The sequence below is a fragment of the Phyllobates terribilis genome, unplaced genomic scaffold, assembly GCF_046119375.1.
Source record: "Phyllobates terribilis strain yellow unplaced genomic scaffold, ASM4611937v1 Scaffold_3__8_contigs__length_932513732, whole genome shotgun sequence".
In the NCBI taxonomy this organism is placed as follows: Eukaryota; Metazoa; Chordata; class Amphibia; order Anura; family Dendrobatidae; genus Phyllobates; species Phyllobates terribilis.
The window spans coordinates 357,439,194-357,459,936 of NW_027362763.1; the positions used below are offsets into that span (position 1 = coordinate 357,439,194).

General features: G+C 48.4%; 1 protein-coding gene across 3 annotated transcripts in view; it reads left to right on the top strand.

The window, feature by feature from the left end:
• Nucleotides 1-20,743, top strand: part of LOC141259389 (cytochrome P450 2J2-like) — a 263,707-nt gene that overhangs the window by 161,622 nt on the left and 81,342 nt on the right. Inside the window, exon 10 of one of the 3 annotated variants that reach the window (XM_073675297.1) lies at nucleotides 19,081-20,276. The exons of the other annotated variants lie outside the window; for them this stretch is intronic. Within the exon in view, the coding sequence (XP_073531398.1) occupies nucleotides 19,081-19,259 (179 nt within the window). The 3' untranslated portion in view covers nucleotides 19,260-20,276. Of the gene's footprint in view, nucleotides 1-19,080; nucleotides 20,277-20,743 lie in introns of those variants that run through there. 3 annotated transcript variants of the gene reach the window in all.

A 20,743-nucleotide genomic window follows, 5' to 3' on the forward strand; every position in this document is an offset into this window, starting at 1 on the left:
TGAGGGGCTCGGTCAACCCCCAGGCAATTCAGGAGTATGGCACAGGACCCCCTTCTATCCTTTCTCTGACCTCTCGTGCCCCACCAGTGACCACGCTTCTGTCCTGCTGCCTCGGGCCTTCTCTGGTAAAACTAGGCGCCAGTTTCCCTGACCCTATGTGGTGCCTTCCTAGCGGGTGTAGCAAGGGGTCGCACCAATAAATGATCACGACCTCCGGTTCTTGGCTGAGGGATGATTTACCTCCACCAACTTGGGAATCCGGTACCCTTCCGTGACCTGACCCTTCACCCGATATAACGCGGGCTTGCAACGGTTGCTGTCCGTTCTGCTCTCTTAGGGTCCCTTCTGCCTTCTTGTTTCTGGAGCCTTTCTACTCCTCTGTCTCTTCTCCTTCCTTCCTTCGTTCTTCTTCTTCTCTTCTCCTCTCTGGCCCCGGCCTTCTCCCCAGGCCGGCCTCGTGGAGCTGAGCTCAGGCTGAGCCGCAGCTCCCTGTCAGCCCTCTCTGGCTGAACTACTTCTCTCTCTGATGTGAACACTCAATAAAGATGGCTCCCACCTTTTATCTGCTTCTCTGTGTCTGAGCTCCGGTGACCTGCACCCAATGAGCTCCTTCCTATGCTCCAGAAACCGTCCCCTTCTGCTCCTACATCACTGGGTTCTCTCCCCGCTCCCCACTCCAGCCAGGGACATGGTCAGTTGTGCCTGCATAAATGGGAGCACCATCGAGCTGTCCCCCGGAAATGGGGTGAGTGTGTGTATGCAGCTAACTGAGCCCTGGTCCACACTCCATCCTTACCCGGGAGTGGAATATCACACCTCTGGTTGAGGTGCAATACCCCTGTAGCAACCGAACCCTCGGGGCGCTACATATGCGACGCACGTCGCTGCAGGGTATGCGCTCTGAGCGGTGTTCTCCCACCTGCAGCTTTGTAAAGCAGAGACCGGACGTAGCGGTCCCAAAATTGGAAGTAGCTATTCCATGTTATGTCTAGCTGGGGCGTGTCCGTATGACGTGAGAGGTAGAATTAATCTGGACACGCCAGGGTATCCCCGTCTGATGCTGTATGGGCGTCTGTTTGTAGGAGAGGCGTGATGGTAGTCAGACCGCCCAAAGGGGCGGGTGGCCACAGTAAACAGGGGAAGCAATGTGTTATGGGCAGCACGGTGGCTCAGTGGTTAGCACTGCAGTCTTGCAGCGCCGGGCTCCTCTGTGATGCATAATAGGATACTCATGCTCTTAAAGGCTGTGAGAACCGTAATAAAAAATGGTGGTGGGGGGGATTATTTATACTGTGTGTGTGTGTGTGTGTGTGTGTGTGTGTGTGTGTGTGTGTGTATAGCATTATTGCAAGGAATGAAGTGGAATGAGAGGACAGAATAGCAGTACGTGATCCCATACACTACCATATGTGCCCAGGATAGGTGGTGAGTATCTTTCGGTTCTGTTTAGAAAGCGAACAAGGTGTTGGTCATTGTACACCAATAGGCACAAAATCATATAAAAGACAGGGAATAAAATATCATCATTACCACTGTAGTATATGACGCGCCCCTGGACCTGTGTCGCGCTGCGTTGCGCACGCGGGAGCTTACCCGGAGCCGGATCTCTTGAGGGTTGTAGTCTCGTGGCGGTGATCCGGTCCGTGCCCAGGGAGTCAGACTAAGTGGCGCTGTATTAGCGGTAGATGTTGGACGACTACGCCACCCGTTGAGTACAGCTAAGGAGCTGCTGCTGCAGGGCAGACCGCTGAGGCCGGTGGTAGGATTGTGCAGCGTGATAGTATAACCCCCAACGGGAGGGGTATGGCCTCAGGGCAGCCGACGTGGATGATGGGGGTAGCAGGAACCACTCGGAGACGGTACGGTATAGTTCAGGGTCTTTACTGGTGACAAAGATAGACCCTCCCGGAGTACTGGCTAGCGATTGGGGCCTGGTCAGTCCTTGAGCAGATGGGATCTCCCCTGGCCAGGCGGAGTTGTAGGCCTCCCAAACTAACGATACTCTTCCGGCTACCTTGCTAGAGGCGGATATAAGTAGCCCACGTCCCTGAGTGTACCGTGTGGTGCTCACCCGTATGGCCGGTGACTCGGGGCCTTCTAGTAGCTTCCGCTCCACGACGGCGGTGCTGGTCCCACGCGTGTGACCGTGCCTTCGGGTTTCTGGGCCAGAGGACCTGCAATCCCCTGCCGGTCGGTTTCTGCTGCTGGATAGGAGTTAGTCCCCACAGCCTCGGACTCCGGGTCCGGTGATAACTTCTCAGTCAGGACGAGCTCTGCAGCTGCCAGCCCCTGACTCCTTGTAGCACTGCTCCCACAGAGCTCCTGATGTTCTTTTTCTATATCTGCTTCTCTGTCTCTACTTCTTCTCTACTCCCTAACCCTGCCTCAGCCCTAAGTTTATATAGGGGAAGTTCTTCCCCTCCCAGGACTGGGCAGGAGGTGTGGCATGCATAGGATCCCTGACCAAGAGACCTCCCACCTGCTCTCAGACATAACATTGCTGTTACTGTGGAAACCAGACCCCTGGGGTGCCACATTCCCCCCTAGTGAAATTTAGTACTCCGGGACTAAACATATTTTTAGAAAAACATAACAAGGTATAAACAATAATAATACAATAAGAAAAACACATAAGGATGGTCACAACCGGGTGCAGTTTTTGAAGAAAAGCAAGGTGTCCATTTCACCAAAACAGGGAGACGTAACCAGGTAGGGGTCTGTCCTGCCCCGAGTCCTTAACAGTCTTTAGTCCATTCCTAGGTTACGCTCCAACCAATTGTACAAGGATTCCCGGTAAATCCACCAAGGACTCCTAAAAATAACTAGAAACACATAATTATACACAAGCAACAAGAAAAACAGGTAACCATAAATAAAACAACTTATACACTTCAAATCCTCCATCGTGCGGGTAACTGGCCTCTAGTGGCCCTAGTGGACCTACGGAGCTGACTGTCTAGCCCCGAACTACAGGGTGTAGGAACTGTCAAGGGTAAACTGGGCAGCTGTCCACGGGCCCTTTGGCTCACTAGAGGCATGGCAGGTTCACTATAAGCAGAGGGTTGATCCTCCTGGTCTGCTGGTGTGGGGTCTTCTGCCTCCTGGACCGGCTGTTCTTCCAGCTCTACCTGTTGCTCTGTAGGTGCTTGGGATGCTGGTTGGAGGAAGGTGAGTACGGGTACCACAACTGCGCCATTGACTTGAGTCCAAGACCGAGGGAAGTCTCCGAGCACAGTACTAACCATATCTTCCCTTTCCTCTACGGGTCGAGGGTCTTCTTGTTCCTCTTCAGGGTTCCGTAGCTGTTCGGGACACTTCTTCAGGTGATCCCGGGATACAATGGTTGTGGTTTCCCCTCCGTCTTTACTGATGGTACAGACCTTTGGGTTGTCGTGGCTTGAGGGCAGTACGATGTACGGGTCCTTCTCCCACTGGTCGTCCAACTTGTGGAGCCGCCTTTTCCTCTTCAAGACCTGCTCTCCGGGTACCAGGGGAACAGCGGGAGCATACTGGTTGTAAGTTTTCTCTTGTCTTTCCCTAGCTTGACAGAGACTTCGCTCCACGCTCTCCTGTACTTTCCGGTACTGCTGCTGCCTCTCTGTGTCCCAGTCTGCTTCTGGTGAAGTGTCCTCGGGTGTCAGGACTCCCATCTCCAGGTCAACAGGTAGCTTACCAGGTCTTGCCCTCATCAGGTAAGCCGGGGTACAGTTGGTGGAACCTACCGGGATGTGGTTGTATAGGTCCACTAGGTCGGGCAGCCTCTCAGGCCACAGACTGCGTTCTTCCAGGGGCAATGTTTTCAGAAGATCTATCACCACCTGGTTCATTTTCTCACAAAGTCCATTAGTTTGCGGATGATAGGGTGTCGTCCTTATCTTCCGGCAGCCATACAGAGTGCAGAATTCTTGGAAGACCTCCGCTTCAAAGGCAGGTCCCTGGTCTGTCAACACTTGGTCCGGGTACCCGTGTGGACGGCAGAAATGCTGCTGGAAGGCTCTAGCTGCTGTTCGAGCTGTTAAGTCCTTGACGGGGACGACAACCAAGAACCGGGAGTAGTGATCCACGATGGTTAGTGCGTAGACGTAGCCACTTCTGCTTGGGGTCAGTTTTACATGATCCAAGGCTACCAGATCCAACGGCTGCCGGGTGACGATGGACTGCAGGGGAGTCTTCTGGCTGGCACGGTCCTTCCTTCTTAGGTTGCACGGGCCACAGTCTCTGCACCACCTCTCGATGGTTCCCCTCATGCCTACCCAGTGGAACTACCCGCGCAGCAGGAACTCCAGCTTCTTCCATCCGAAGTGTCCAGCCCCGTCGTGGTATGCCTCCATCACCACGGCTGCGTCTCTTCGTGGCACCACTACTTGCCAGATTAGTTCATGCGTCCGGGAGTTAACCATTCGGCGGCACAACTTCCCCTTATAAAGGAACAGTCGACTCTTCTCAGCCCACAGTTGCTTGGCTTCCTCCGGAGCGTCTGGGTCAAGGCGAGCCTCTGGCCGAGTCAGCATCTCCTTCACCAGTCGGACGGCAGGGTCACTGTCTTGCGTTTCCGCCCAGTTGTAGTGAGGCAAGGGATTAAACGTAGCAGCTTGCTTACTCCCTACCCGGTGGGAATACTGGATAGTCCCATGACGGTGGAACGCGGGGAGTTCGACTTCTTCCAGTCCCTCTGGATCTTCTCCTACGTCCGGTAGGTTTGGCATCCTGGACAGGGCGTCCGCGTTGGTATTGGAGCGTCCTGCCCGGTATTTGATTGTGAACTCGTAGTTGGACAGACGGGCCATCCATCTCTGCTCTAGGGCACCGAGTCTTGCTGTGTCCAGGTGTGTCAACGGGTTGTTATCCGTGTACACGGTGAACCGGGAGGAAGCGAGGTAGTGCTTAAAGCGTTCGGTGACTGCCCACACCACTGCCAGGAACTCTAGCTTAAATGAGCTGTAATTCTCAGGGTTTCTCTCGGTGGGTCGCAGTTTTCGGCTGGCGTAAGCGATTACTCGTTCTTTCCCCTGCTGGATCTGGGACAGCACGGCTCCTAGCCCGATGTTACTTGCGTCGGTGTAGAGGATAAAGGGCTGGCTGTAATCAGGGTACGCCAGGATTTCATCCCCCGTGAGGGCCATCTTCAGCTGGCGGAAGGACTCTTCTTCTAACTTCTCCCATCTGAAGGGTGGCTTCTGGTTCTTGGCCTTCCGGGACTGGCCTATCAGGAGGTCCTGCATAGGAGCTGCCTTTTTGGTGAAACCGGGGATGAATCTGCGGTAATAGCCTACCAACCCGAGGAACTGCCGCACTTCCTTTACACTGGAGGGACTTGGCCATTCCTTAATTGCGGTGATCTTATCAGGGTCAGGAGCCACTCCATCAGCGCTCACCACGTGTCCCAGGTACTGCACCTTTGGTTTCAGGAGGTGACACTTGGAGGGTTTCACCTTTAGGCCGTAGCTTGCCAGAGCTTCGAACACTTCCGCCAGGTGTTTCAGGTGGTCCTCATACGTCTTGGAATATACGATGACATCGTCCAGGTACAGCAGGACCGTCTCGAAGTTTCTGTGGCCCAGACAGCACTCCATTAATCGTTGGAAGGTTCCTGGTGCGTTGCAGAGTCCGAACGGCATGCAGGTAAACTCGCTAAGTCCCATCGGGGTGGTGAATGCGGTCTTCTCCCGGTCCGCCTCTGCTACAGGAACCTGCCAGTACCCACTAGTGAGATCCAAGGTAGAGAAGAAGTTAGCAGATCTTAAAGCAGCCAAAGACTCCTCTATCCTTGGTAAGGGGTACGCATCCTTGTGTGTGATACGGTTGATTTTCCGGTAATCTACACACATCCTCATGGTGTTGTCTTTATTTTTGACTAAGACTAGTGGAGCTGCCCAGGGGCTACAGCTATCCCTGATCACCCCAGCCTCCTTCATGTCTCTAAGCATCCCCTTGGCGTGTTGGTAGTGTGCAGGGGGTACGGGTCGATACCTCTCTTTTATGGGAGGATGGTCTCCCGTGGGGATGTGGTGTTCTACCCCCTTGACTCGCCCGAAGTCTAACGGGTGTTTACTAAACACTCTCTCGTACTCTTGAACCACCCGATAGACTCCCTGTTTCTGGTGTGAGGGAGTGGAGTCAGTACCCAAATGTAGTTGCTGACACCAGTCCTCCATTGTTTTCTGAGAGCCGTTACCTTCCTCCGGGGAAGATGGAGGCAAGGGTTCTACGGACTGTATGGAATCTTGATTGATGGTATACAATTTGGCTAGCGTGGCATACCGGGGCAGGTACACTTCCCTCTTCCCGATATTTATTATGCGAACGGGCACCCTCCCATGGCGTACATTGACCACCCCCCGTGCTGTCAAAATGGTGGGCCTACTGTCTGAGTAAACTGGTTCTACCATTGCCTGGTAATCTCTACCTCTCAGACCAATAGCTGCCCGGCACCAAATCATCATTTCACTTTTCGGGGGCATGGCAATAGGGAAAGGGTCACACATTCGCACGCTACCAATCTCACCACCGGAGAGTTCTAGCTGTTGCCGTCGCATCAGTGCCCGGATCTCTTTCTGGAGCACTCGCTGCTGGCCGGAGCTGGCGTTCTTGGCAACCTGCTGTAAAAGGAAAATCACCTCTGCAAGACAATTTTCAATTACATTAGTTCCTAGAGTTATCTTTGGGTGACTCTCATGTTTGTCAATGTCTACAATGATCAGTCCCTGTGCTGCCAGTTCGACTCTACCGATTTTAATGGTCACCTCTTTAAATCCAATCTGTGTCACGGGCTGACCATTGCTGGCGATGATACTCAAGTCGTCGTCAGGGTAGCGGGTGATATCCGAGTCATTCCAGTACTGCTTGAAGAGCACGTACGGGATGGTGGTGACCTGTGACCCGGTGTCCAGTAGGGCACTCATAGGAATGCCATCCAGTACCACGGGTAAGACTGGACGTCCTCCCACATATTTGTCGCGCCAGTTCGATGGGCCTGGTGAACTTTTTCCTGGGGGTTGGCCCTCTACCCCAGGTTGTGCCAGTTTAAAGGACAGTACCTTGCCATATGTCCGGGTTGATTGCAGCGGCGGCAGATGGGTTGTCCGTCCTCGTTGTATCGGTCGCTGGGTCTTCCTCTGGCCGGTGGGGTCCTCCTTGGTCGACGCCACGGGATGTCCTCCGGTCCGGATGCCAGCTGGATCTTCCCTGGAGTGGAAACCTGTAAAGACTGCACAGTTCGGGTTAGCGCAGCAACGCTTTTAGCTAGCTCTTGGACCTGATGGTGCAGGTCTGGAGCCGGGTCATTGTTCAAAGCCTGCGCATCAGCTCCCACAGGCCCTGCCGACAAGGGTGCCGCCTCCTGGTGGTAAGTGGTAGTGGGGCGTCTGTGGGTCACAACGCCACCTGGTGCCGGTTCTCGGAGCACCCGGATGGCTCTGTCCTTGAACTGTGCAAATCCCAGATGAGGGTCCTGTAAGGCCATTGCCCGCAACTGGGTTCGGTGGGCATTGCAATATAAACCCTCTATAAATTGTTCAGTCAACAGCCTGTCCTCGTCTCCCACGCCGTCAGGGTCGGTCTGCTTAATGGCTCTCAGGGCCTCTTGTAGGTTCAGGGCATAGTCCCTTATACTCTCGTGTGCTCGCTGCTTGCACCCGTAGAATCTAAGCTTGATCTCGGCTGAGGTGCGGGTATCAAAGGTGTCCCTCAGCCGGGTTAGTATCCCTGCAACAGTCCTCCCCCCAGGTGGCCAGGACTTTACCTCCCTTTGGGCTGCCCCGGTTAATTGGGCCACCAGGATGCTCACTTTTTGCTCTTCTGTGAGGGGATACACCTGGAAGAGGCTATCCAGCTTTTCTCTAAAGTCATGCAGGGTATGTGACTCCCCTGAGTACTGGGGTAGCCAGGCCGCTCCCGGGATATAGGGCATGGTGAAAGGCATGACTGCAGCAGCGGTGGCGCTAGCGGGGGTTGAGGCAGTGAAGCTCTCCTCCGTATCCGACATCTTCCTCCCCCCTAGTGGACCGTGGCCTACCTTGCGATGATCCTCTTCCGTAGGCCGCGGCTCCGCAGTGGATCGTCAGGGTTGAGGACCTTCCATCGCGCTCCTGTGACGTCGGCGTCTGCTGGGCTCCTTCCAGGACCTTACGCAATGTCCGGACGTGAGGCGGGGCTTCAGTTCTCGCGCGCTTTCGGAGTCCACGCCCCTCTTCTTCCCGCGCGGCGTCTTCAAGATGGCGTCCAACGGCGGGAAAACTCCACGGATGGCGGGAAGAAGGCAGAAGATGGCGCCGGATGGCGGGAAAACTTTGCGGATGGCGGGAAGAAGGTAGAAGATGGCGCCGGATGGCGGGAAACCTCCACGGATGGCGGGAATCTTCACCACTGGTAAGTTTGAACAGTCTTTTTCAGGCACGCAGTACCCGGTGGTTGCGGGCACGAAATCCTGCCGACTACGCCAAAAGTTGACGCGCCCTTGGACCTGTGTCGCGCTGCGTTGCGCACGCGGGAGCTTACCCGGAGCCGGATCTCTTGAGGGTTGTAGTCTCGTGGCGGTGATCCGGTCCATGCCCAGGGAGTCAGACTAAGTGGCGCTGTATTAGCGGTAGATGTTGGACGACTACACCACCCGTTGAGTACAGCTAAGGAGCTGCTGCTGCAGGGCAGACCGCTGAGGCCGGTGGTAGGATTGTGCAGCGTGATAGTATAACCCCCAACGGGAGGGGTATGGCCTCAGGGCAGCCGACGTGGATGATGGGGGTAGCAGGAACCACTCGGAGACGGTACGGTGTAGTTCAGGGTCTTTACTGGTGACAAAGATAGACCCTCCCGGAGTACTGGCTAGCGATTGGGGCCTGGTCAGTCCTTGAGCAGATGGGATCTCCCCTGGCCAGGCGGAGTTGTAGGCCTCCCAAACTAACGATACTCTTCCGGCTACCTTGCTAGAGGCGGATATAAGTAGCCCACGTCCCTGAGTGTACCGTGTGGTGCTCACCCGTATGGCCGGTGACTCGGGGCCTTCTAGTAGCTTCCGCTCCACGACGGCGGTGCTGGTCCCACGCGTGTGACCGTGCCTTCGGGTTTCTGGGCCAGAGGACCTGCAATCCCCTGCCGGTCGGTTTCTGCTGCTGGATAGGAGTTAGTCCCCACAGCCTCGGACTCCGGGTCCGGTGATAACTTCTCAGTCAGGGCGAGCTCTGCAGCTGCCAGCCCCTGACTCCTTGTAGCACTGCTCCCACAGAGCTCCTGATGTTCTTTTCCTATATCTGCTTCTCTGTCTCTACTTCTTCTCTACTCCCTAACCCTGCCTCAGCCCTAAGTTTATATAGGGGAAGTTCTTCCCCTCCCAGGACTGGGCAGGAGGTGTGGCATGCATAGGATCCCTGACCAAGAGACCTCCCACCTGCTCTCAGACATAACATTGCTGTTACTGTGGAAACCAGACCCCTGGGGTGCCACATATACATACAGACAATATGTAGAAGTTTGGGATTATCAAAGTCATGAAAAGGGCAGTAAATAGGAAAGAGAGAATCCTTAGGACTCATACAAAGCTCGCTGTGTCAGTCTCTCTTCATACCTTTTTGATTTGAGAGTTTGAAGCGAGAATATCCAAAACGCTTTGCATTTTTTTTAGCTGTTAGATTCTAATTTGTTCCCTTCTAAGGTGTGGTACTTGTTCCAGAACCTGTAATCTCAATGTGAGACATAGTGGGCCAGTTGTTGATAGTGAAATGGTAAGGGTAGTTGGACCTTCTTGTACCTGATGTTGGATTTGTCCTGCAATATTCTGTCTCTTACTGATTGGGTTGTCTGTTTATTCTGTCACTTATTTTTATTTTCTGTATGTCTCGCACCTTTTTGATGAGGGTCCATATGTACAGTACAGACCAAAAGTTTGGACACACCTTCTCATTTAAAGATTTTTCTGTATTTTCATGACTTTGAAAATTGTACATTCACATTGAAGGCATTAAAACTATGAATTAACACATGTGGAATTATATACTTAACAAAAAAGTGTGAAACAACTGAAAATATGTCTTATATTCTAGGTTCTTCAAAGTAGCCACCTTTTGCTTTGATGACTGCTTTGCACACTCTTGGCATTCTCTTGATGAGCTTCAAGAGGTAGTCACCCGAAATGGTTTTCACTTCACAGGTGTGCCCTGTCAGGTTTAATAAGTGGGATTTCTTGCCTTATAAATGGGGTTGGGACCATCAGTTGTGTTGTGCAGAAGTCTGGTTGATACACAGCTGATAGTACTACTGAATAGACTGTTAGCTGCTTTTTCATTGCCATAATACAAATTCTAAGTAAAGAAAAATGAGTGGCCATCATTACTTTAAGAAATGAAGGTCTGTCAGTCCGAAAAATTGAGCAAACTTTGAAAGTGTCCCCAAGTGCAGTTGCAAAAACCATCAAGCGCTACAAAGAAACTGGCTCACATGAGGACCACCCCAGGAAAGGAAGACCAAGAGTCACCTCTGCTTCTGAGGATAAGTTTATCTGAGTCACCAGCCTCAGAAATCACAGGTTAACAGCAGCTCAGATTAGAGACTAGGTCAATGCCACACAGAGTTCTAGCAGCAGACACATCTCTACAAGAACTGTTAAGAGGAGACTTTGTGCAGCAGGCCTTCATGGTAAAATAGCTGCTAGGAAACCACTGCTAAGGACAGGCAACAAGCAGAAGAGATTTGTTGGGCTAAAGAACACAAGGAATGGACATTAGACCAGTGGAAATCTGTGCTTTGATCTGATGAGTCCAAATTTGAAATCTTTGGTTCCAACCACCGTGTCTTTGTGCGACGCAGAAAAGGTGAACGGATGGACTCTACATGCCTGGTTCCCACCGTGAAGCATGGAGGAGGAGGTGTGATGGTGTGGGGGTGCTTTGCTGGTGACACTGTTGGGAATTTATTCAAAATTGAAGGCATACTGAACCAGCATGGCTACCACAGCATCTTGCAGCGGCATGCTATTCCATTCGGTTTGCGTTTAGTTGGACCATCATTTATTTTTCAACAGGACAATTACCCCAAACACACCTTCAGCAGGCTGTGTAAGGGCTATTTGACCAAGAAGGAGAGTGATAGGGTGCTACGCCAGATGACCTGGCCTCCACAGTAACCAGACCTGAACCCAATTGAGATGGTTTGGGGTGAGCTGGACCGCGGAGTGAAGGCAAAAGGGCCAACAAGTGCTAAGCATCTCTGGGAACTCCAACATTGTTGGAAGACCATTTCCAGTGACTACCTCTTGAAGCTCATCAAGAGAATGCCAAGAGTGTGCAAAGCATTCATCAAAGCAAAAGGTAACTACTTTGAAGAACCTAGAATATAAGACATATTTTCAGTTGTTTCACACTTTTTTTTGTTAAATATATAATTCCACATGTGTTAATTCATGGTTTTGATGCCTTCAGTGTGAATGTACAATTGTCATAGTCATGAAAATACAGAAAAATCTTTAAATGAGAAGGTGTGTCCAAACTTTTGGTCTGTACTGTATGTCCGAAAACGATTAACCCTCTATGATTGCCTGAATAAACGTCTCCACTATTCATTGCAACCATTTTGAGTGCAAAGTTGTTTTTCTATATTAGCAATGGGTAAGAATCCTACTTGAGCACCTCACCACACGCCAGGAGTGCTGTATATCTACAAATAATACCAATACAGAATGCAAGGCGGCTGAGTCTGCGTGGCCAAGGGCTGCAGCAGGGCAGCACGCTTGAAGGCACCAGTGGCGCTAAGGGAACCTCTGACCCCTATAGAGCCCGTCTGGGAAATAGCCCTGACCACCCCCCTCCCTATTATGGATATATGTGAAAGAGACCCCAGCCCCACACCCTGAGATGGCTTGATGGGGAGCCCAAGTGATCCAAGGGAAGAAGGAGCAGGAAAAGTGATGCAGACCCAAATAGATCTTCCTGGAGATGGAGAGGTCAGCATTGGAATGGCAAGCAGCTTCATCAGGTATTTTGATGGGGAGAAGGGATACGGCTTTGCGTAGGAAGAAAGGACCAGCCACTTTGTGTACGTCAATGCTTGTTCCCTGTGGTACGGGCCCACCCTACAACAAGGGGACTGTATCAGCTTTGTGAAGGAAAATGGTACGCGGTGACACTGTCAGTTATTCAATCGGAGGAGGTGAATCACCAGGCAGCTGCCCAATCCCAACAGAGGGAACCGATATTCAGGGCCCCGCCCCCACCGCTCCAATCCCTATGATCTCGGACCCCACCGAACATACCCCGAAGAACAGCTGGGAAAACACCACCAGCTCTGCGTCTTCCACAAGCAAGACCCAGGCCTGGCCTATCAGGATCAACAGGTGCTGCAGCAGTAGTGTACATCTGCCAGGGATCCTATATAACAATATATGTGGGAAAATCAGGTGTCAAAGAGACATGGGTCTGAGAATGGCCGTGGAATCTAAATTACGGTTAAGGAGAACAACAGGTCAGCTGTGAACAATTTCAGCAGTGCTCGTTGCATAAGAAGGAATTGTTCCACGTTTCTGAGGGCAGGAGGCTCTAGATGTACTGGAAACCCCCAGTGTTAGCCAGGATGGCAGAAGAGTTTTGTGTTTTCCCCCCTTCCAGTTTGTTTTTCTCATGTTTGCATATGTCCCTGCTGGATTGAGGGCCTGTGAGCTGTTTAAGGGTCTGAATCTTTTTCTATCCCTGTGGACTGCACATTTCCCCTATGAACTCTGTCCCGTTGCTCCATGAACTTTTCCCCTAGCTATCCATGAACTTTTTTCCCAAGGGACCTCAAATCTGACCTGGGACGACACTGTGCAAATTAAAATGGGCTGTTGTTCACAAAAGGGGGAGGGAAGGAAACTGATAACCCAAAGGTTCCAGCCTAATGGCCCAAGTAACTTTTATCTTTAATTCCGGGGTCAGTGCATCATCCGCAATGGACACTATATACCTCGGGAAGAAGGGTCCATTAATCTTATGTGTATTTTGTGTTGAGAAATGCGTTGTTGTATTCTAGGTTACTGGATGGTCGAGGATGACCATGTTCAAAGAGGGGAGGAATGTAAGGGTGTCGACTGTATTGCCCTGTTCCTGTCCCTGTACCTGAAGACAACAATCACTTAGTGTGGATATTGTCATGCATCTCTGTGCGTCTAGTGTGTAATATGATATGGTGTAGTATAAGTATTGTTAATGTGAAGTATAATAGGCATGATGTGTCGCAATGTAGAATGTTGGTAGTAAGCCACATGGGATAGGACCTAGGGCATAAAATAAGGACAAAAGATTTAGGATAAGGTTAATTTTTGGGGCTAGGCCACAGAGGCAGGGGGTTAGACTAGAAAAGAGACTCCCCTTCTAGTAGTTGTCGGATAGGAAAGTACAGTGACAAGGTCAAGTTCAGGTGCCGTGGGCTGCTAGGGCCAGCATGTACCAGTCATTTAAAGCAGTGGGAAGCCGCACTGAAATCCCTTGCGGACATTCTGGCATCATCAGGAGCCCAAAACTCAATGTGGGGGCTGATGGGCACATCGTGTCTACTGCCGCACAGGGGAAGGAGGACGTGGAACCGTGTAAAGGGCTGGTTGCTGATCTCGGAGGCACTGCGGAACAGGACAGGAAATCCCTGGGGCTGAAGGAGTCAGTGGGCTTAGGGATAGTCCAGTGGGAATGAATGGTAGGGCTGAAGATGTTGTGCTAAGAAAGTAAGGAATATGAAGTGTGGTGCCCTATCCCTCATGTTACAACCTGATGAATTTGAACTAACCAGTAAACCTTTGCTTGTTGCAATGAACTTGGTGTCCCCTGAGTTGTGTGAGGCGGCTCCTGAAGATGGATACCTGGAGACACGAGGCCTTCGGACTACAGATGCGTGTTATGCAACCCAAAGCTGACAGCACACTGGGACTGGGACACCGTTTTATTGTAAAATTCCAGAGCATAATTGGACAGCAGCTCTGTCATGACTACTGCTCTTGGCAATTTTACTAGGGTCTCTATCACTTCTTATGCTGCTGTCAGATTGCATATCAAAAACCTGCTGACAAATTGCCTTTTAAACAAGTTGATCTCACCATTTTCAGCAGGCTTACCTGCTCCAGGACTTTCCTGGTCACAATCGACACCTAATTAATGGCAAGTGTTATGTAGTGTAACATGTGCTGTACATAAGGGCTTATGCAGATGGCCATATAATGATTCTATACAAATTTAAAGTGTACAGAGCCTTAACTAGTAGCAAAACAAATTGCCATGCTGCAGAATTCATGCACAGCAATACACTCCCCTAGAAGCATGGCTGTCACGAGCATAACGCGACAGAGGGGGGCCAAAAGACTGCTTGTCTGGTTTCATGTACTCCTGCACTGGTTAGAAGCACTTCACCATCATATTAAACATTGCAGGTTTTCTCCTTGCTGGTAGTGCAGGGGTTAATCTGTTCAGTAAAGAGCTCCTGAAGCTTTCCTGCTTTGTTGGTTTCAGCTGTTCAGTTTTGGCCACTCCCCTCCGCTAAATATACTCTCCTCTGGCACTCAGAGATTGCCAGTGTTAGTTTATACATCCTGGTTGTGGAGTTGGAGGTGTTGGTTGTTTGAGAAGGCTTTCAGAATGTTGTTGAGAAGACTTTTGTTTGGTGACTTGTCTGTGTGCATATCTTTATCCTCTACTTTTTGGTTTTTCCTTCCTATACTTCCCAGTGTTCCACTCTGTGAATGCATGTTTGTATGACTGGTATTTTCATTTATCCCTGTACATCTTCCCTTGTTTTTTTTTTTTTTAATCAGATAAACTTTTATTAAACATAACAAAACTTTGAACCGATATTACAGCAAGTCCCCCCCCCCCCATGGAGACCTTTCTTTCTCTTTCTTTTTTTTTATTTGTATTGTATCCCCCCCCTTCTTTCCTTTCCTTCCCTACTTTACTCCTTTTCTTTCCTTCCCCCACTCCCTTTCCTTCTCTACCCCTTTTCTTCTTTCCTTCTTCCCTCTCCACTCCGCAATACAGTTTACCAAGAGTTTTACTCTACAGTAGTTAAATATAGGTGTTCCTCTAATTAAACCTATCCAACCATGGCTGCCATAATTTATAGAAGTATTCCTGCTTATTCCTCTTGGTGTAAATACTTTTTTCAAGTTGAATTATATAGTTTGTTTGGGCAATGAATTCGCTTCTGGATGGGAGCTCCTCTCTAATCCAATATTTTGCAGTCAATTTTCTGGCAATAAACAATCTCGCAATTGCTATTTTGGTCATGTCTGTTTTTATTTCCTCAACGTACCCTAATATACATGTCAGTGGGTCCCTAGGGACAATACACCTATACACCATTCCAATACGGTTCATCACTATGATCCAAAAGGAGGACAATCTAGGACAATGCCAAAGCATATACCGTATGTCTGCCTGAGATTGCGAGCACTTTGAGCAGTCGGAGTTAGACTTCAACCCTGCTTTAAATAACATATCAGGGGTTCTATACGCCCTATGGATCACATACAGCTGTGACATTCTCCCAGGCTCACTCATGGATAACTTGGGTTTATATTCTAGAATAGACTCCCACCGATCGTCGTTTCTCTCTCAAGTCTGTCTCCCACTTCGTTCTAGCTTTGATAGGGTGTCCTCCAAGAAAGGCGTGCAGCAGGTCTCTATACACTTCAGATATTGCCCCTTTCGTTCCTCTGTTTTTAAGTATAAAATCTAACATCAGATCTATTTGTATTCCAATAGGCCCCTCTTCTGCTTTGGGTCTGAAATGCATGCTGAACCTGTCTATATTGAAAGAGGTTTAGCTTGGGAATTGAAATTCTTCCTGCAACATTTCATATGATTTTACCTTCCCTATGTAAATCAACTGATAGATCAGGTCAATACCCATTTCTTTCCACTCACCAAACCCCTTCATATTACTGAACTCCTGAAAATAGATGTTATCCCAGATAGGTGAAAATTTTGTGAAGTGAGTTAGGCTGAGTGCCCACTATGCATTTTTCAATCGTTTTTACCACAGAATTTCTGCAGCGAAAACGCTTAAAAAAAACGCTTGGTAATACGTGCCACATGGTCCCCAATGCTGTGCACATGCTGTGGATTATCATTGCGGAAAAATACGCTGCATGTCCATTAATTTTGCGGACACGCAGCGTAATTGCCGCCATTGACTTCCATTGAAACGCTTGATATCCGCATCACTACATATGCACACGCGGATATGAAGCGATTCAATGTGCGGATGGTACCCAGGTTTGGAGAAGAGGAGACTCTCATCCAGACCCGGGTACCATGGTACCTGTAAAAAAAAAAAGAATTTAAAATAAAAAATAATGATTATACTTACCTTCCGATGGCCCCCGACCTCCTCAGCGATGCGTCCTGTGTGTTGGGCAGCTCGCGGTGGTGTGAAAAGACCTTCCATGACGTCATTTAGTCATGTTACAGGTCACGCGACCGCTGACACCAGGGAGACCATACACATTGGAGAAGGAGACCGGGGGCCAGCAGAAGGTAAGTATAATCTTTATTTGTTATTTTTTACCATTCTTATTCTTTTTTTTTAACTATTACTTGGTCACACTATATAAATCCATGCCGGTTGCATGGATTTATATAGTGTGACCAAGTTGTCAAGCACTTTTCCAAGTGATGCTAAAATCGCTTGGAAAAGCGCTTGATAACCCTCATGCAGAAATGCATGCAAAAACGCTTGAGAAACGCTTCTACCTGGCAGGAAAAACGCATGTAAAATCCGCATGCGTTTTTCCTGCCAGGGAGAAGTGGAAAAAATATGCAGCATTTCTGCAACGTGGGCACTTAGCTTTACCCCCCTAATCTGCTTGATTTTCTGCCACATTTTATGTATTAGATTTATGGTATGGTATGGTAATGCGATCCCCATTTCTTGAAGATTCCTGCCTCCAGTCCCATACTTAATGGCGAAATTTTAATTAAGTGCTCCAAACTGCCAGGTACTTGTCCCTTTCCCATAGTCTCCCCTCAGCCCTTGAGGTGTTGGCTTTGTGCAGGAAGAAAGTATAACCAGTGATTAGGGAGCGCTAGGCCTCCCTCCTCTTTCGGTCTCTGCAGTGTTTCCTGTTTAAGTCTGGGACTCTTCTTACCCCACACTAATTCTCCAAATAGTGATTTTATCCTGCGGAACCTGCTCATTGGGATCTAGATGGAGGAATTATGCAGCACATATAACAGTTGCGGCATCACAATCCTTTTGAGGAGGTTCACTCTGCCCACCACCGATAAATGTAACTTATTCCACGCTGTGATTTTAGTGCTCAGTCTATGTAATAAAGGGCATATATTAAGCTCCTCAAATGTCATCAATGAAAGAGCTATATAAATCCCTAAGTACTTAAATTGTTGGACCACCTTTAATTTGGTAAATAGTTCCACCTCCCGGTACAGTCACCCTTTCCATCTATCGGCAGAACACATAACTTATCCCAGTTAATGAGTAGTCCTGATATCTGTCCAAATCCCACAATTAGTGTCACTACATTTCTCAAGGCTTCCCCAAGATTTTTCAAAAAATAGTAGAATATTGTCGGCATATAAAGCTATCTTCTCTGGTTTCCCATATATAAACCCCTTCACCTCCTGCAATCTTCTTATTTTGGCAGCTAATGGCTCCACAGCTAGGGCAAATAGCAGCGGGGACAACGGACACCCCTGTCTCGTACCTCTAAACAGAGGGAAGCTTTCCGACAGTTTGTTATTCACTTTAATTCTGGCTGTTGGAGAGGAGAACAGCAATTTTACCCATGAGGTAAACACTGGCCCGAACCCAAAGCGACTCAGCACCGACCACAGGTAGTTCCATTCCACACTGTCAAAGGCTTTATGTGCATCTAGAGATACCACCACTCTTACCCGCAGCTGGAATTTGCATGTTTAAGTACAGCCTCCTTAAATTGATAGCAGTGGATTTATTTGGCATGAAACCAGATTTGTCCGAGTGGACTACCTTGTCTATTACCCGGATTGGTCTGTTCGCCAGAGCCTTGGCCAGTATTTGCCGTCAAAAGTGATATTGGTCTATATGACTCTATTTGCTGTGGATCTTTTTCAGGTTTCGGAATGACCACAACAATGGCCTCCCTAATTGATGCGGGTAACGCTCCCCTCTCCATCACTTCATCAAATACCCCTAGCAATTTAGTTATTATTTCCTCATTGAGGTTTTTGTATATTTCAGCTGGGATGCCATCTGCCCCCGGTGCCCTGTCCCCCGCCATGGATGCCTCTCCCAATTACTCCGCTGAAAGCTGTTCATCTAGTTGATCTCGGTCTTCGTTGCTTAACTTAGTTAGGTGAGCCTCCCTTAGGAAAGCATCAATCTCCCCTTCCACCTGTTGCGACTGCGAGGAGTATAACTTCCTGTAAAATCCCCTAAAGACTTCCAAAATTTGCTCCCCCCTGTGTAACTACATTGCCATTCTCTTGTTTTAATGCATATACATGTGCCGAGTCCCGCTGCGCAGAAGCCACCACTGAGAGCAGATGTCCTACTTTTTCACCCTCTGCATAGAAAGCTTCTTTTTGAAATGTCCTCAACCTTTCTGTCTTGTGCAAATGTAGTTTATTTACCTCTTCCTGAGCAGCCTTCATGTGGACTTCTTCTCTTGTTAGTCTGGTTTGTGTATTCTTATACACTGCTACTCCCTACTTCCCTGGATGGGGGAGGGGATAGATAATTGCTGATTTAGGAGCTCATCGAGGCACGTGTCCCTGGCTTCTTCACCATCAGAAGTAATCAGGGGAGCAGGGATAAAGTAGGGTGCCCCCCTAGCTAGAGAGAGAAGGAGCCCCTAGCCCCGGGATATCCTGCAGCAGTGCCATGACAATAGCATTTGGAGGAGAATTTCTCTGTACATAAAGGATCCAATGGAAAGTATAAGGCCGTTCATGCTGCTGCTCTGTAAATGAGCCCTAACAAAGATTAAAACTACGATTATCTCAAAATAAGGTATGATTTTACTGATTTGCAATGCCTTTATGGAACTTGCTTAACAAGCTTTTTACTAGATTAGATTAAGGCTGTTGAAATTATTTTTTACTTTTCATAAATAATATTCATTCCATCTCTTGACAGGTCATCGCATTTGTTTGGGAGAACACCTGGCCAGAACTGAGCTTTTTATATTCTTCACCAACCTCCTGAAGACTTTTAGCTTTCATCTTCCCCCAAGAGTGACTAAAGTTAACATGAGTGGAATTTTCGGAACTACATTTAAACCTCATCCATTTCAAATATGTGCTATCCCTCGTTAGAAACCTGCAGTTTTAGGGTTCGCTCACATCTGCATATATAAACTCAGCCAGATTAGTTGGCAAGTGTCAGGCGTGTGTCATGCTTTTTTTTTCTCGCCTAGCATCCGTATGTCATGTGAGTGCTATAGGAGTGTACATGTTTTTCTCACCTACCAATCGTATGACATGCGTATGCGATCCTTATGCAATTCATTTTTAACATCTCTTTTACATACAGTAATTCTCTCATTTCAAGCTAGTTTTCTAGCTAATAAAGGAATCTTTATATACACATATAGATAAATTACAGTGATCTATTTAATCAGTGCTTTGCATCTGTAGCTTTCTGTAGCTAATAAATCAACAAATTTAAGAGAAAAATGTTGGGTCCCCTCATTTTTAATAACCAGCTGAGGGAAAGCAGATAGCTGTGAGCTGGTGTTGTTATTCTGGGAAGGGGATCTCCATGGATCTCCCCAGCCAATTAATATCACTTCACAGCTGTCTGTGCACTGGTTATTAAAAAGGGAAGAAACACCCCCTACCGCATCACTCCCCCCTTATCCCCCACCCAAAAAAAATTATGATAATAATATATAATCTTCCCAGCTTATCATATTATATTATATATTTTTTTCTTTTCTCTCGCTCAATGACTTGCATTGGTGAGTCTTGGCCATTCTATGTGGCCATACGCAGCATGCTGCAATTTTTTCCTTACCCCAAATCAAGGTGAGGAAAAACTCGCAGATGAACACTGCCTCATTGAACAACAATGGTGTGAGTGGAATGCGATTTTTTTTTTTTTCCCCTTCTCATATTGCACTCACCGGTTTTATACTCAGATGTGAGCGAACCCTATACCTGTAATTTTGTAGTTATATAAACTGCTACTGTATCCTTTAAATTCTTTATCGCTATGGCACTAATAATTTAACTTATTTCACTAAAATACCTGATTGTACCATACGTAGACTCTTGTCCTTTTCATGCTATTACATTTATTCTTAAATATTAAAATTACATTAAATGAAGAAACTTCTGCGTGTGAAAGTCAGTTCTATATATTTAAATGGGGCTGTGGGACGATAGTCTAAAATCTTAATAAGCCAGACGATTAAATTTGTTAATCCAAGATAAATACCTTATTGTGTGTTATTAGAGATTGCTGGCTGTGTTTTATTAATGTTCTGCTTGCTCGTCAGTTTATGTACACTAATTTAACTTGTAAAATGTCCAGCATTTCACTATCTCATTAGTATCACAGGAGCCTCTAACCATTGTTCAAAAATAGTTTAGGCCCATTGTGTAAGTGTTGAAAGAAGATCCAGCAGAGCCTTCACCACAGGGAAGCTCACATGTAGACCCAGGTGATGTGGTCAACCTGAGAAAGATACCTCCACTAATGCACACTTGGCTTTGAGGGGGGGAGGGTTAGAGCAGTTCGGCCATTTAGGTGTCTGAACCCAAAGAAGCAGAAGGAACGTGTTTTTTGTAAGTCAGAC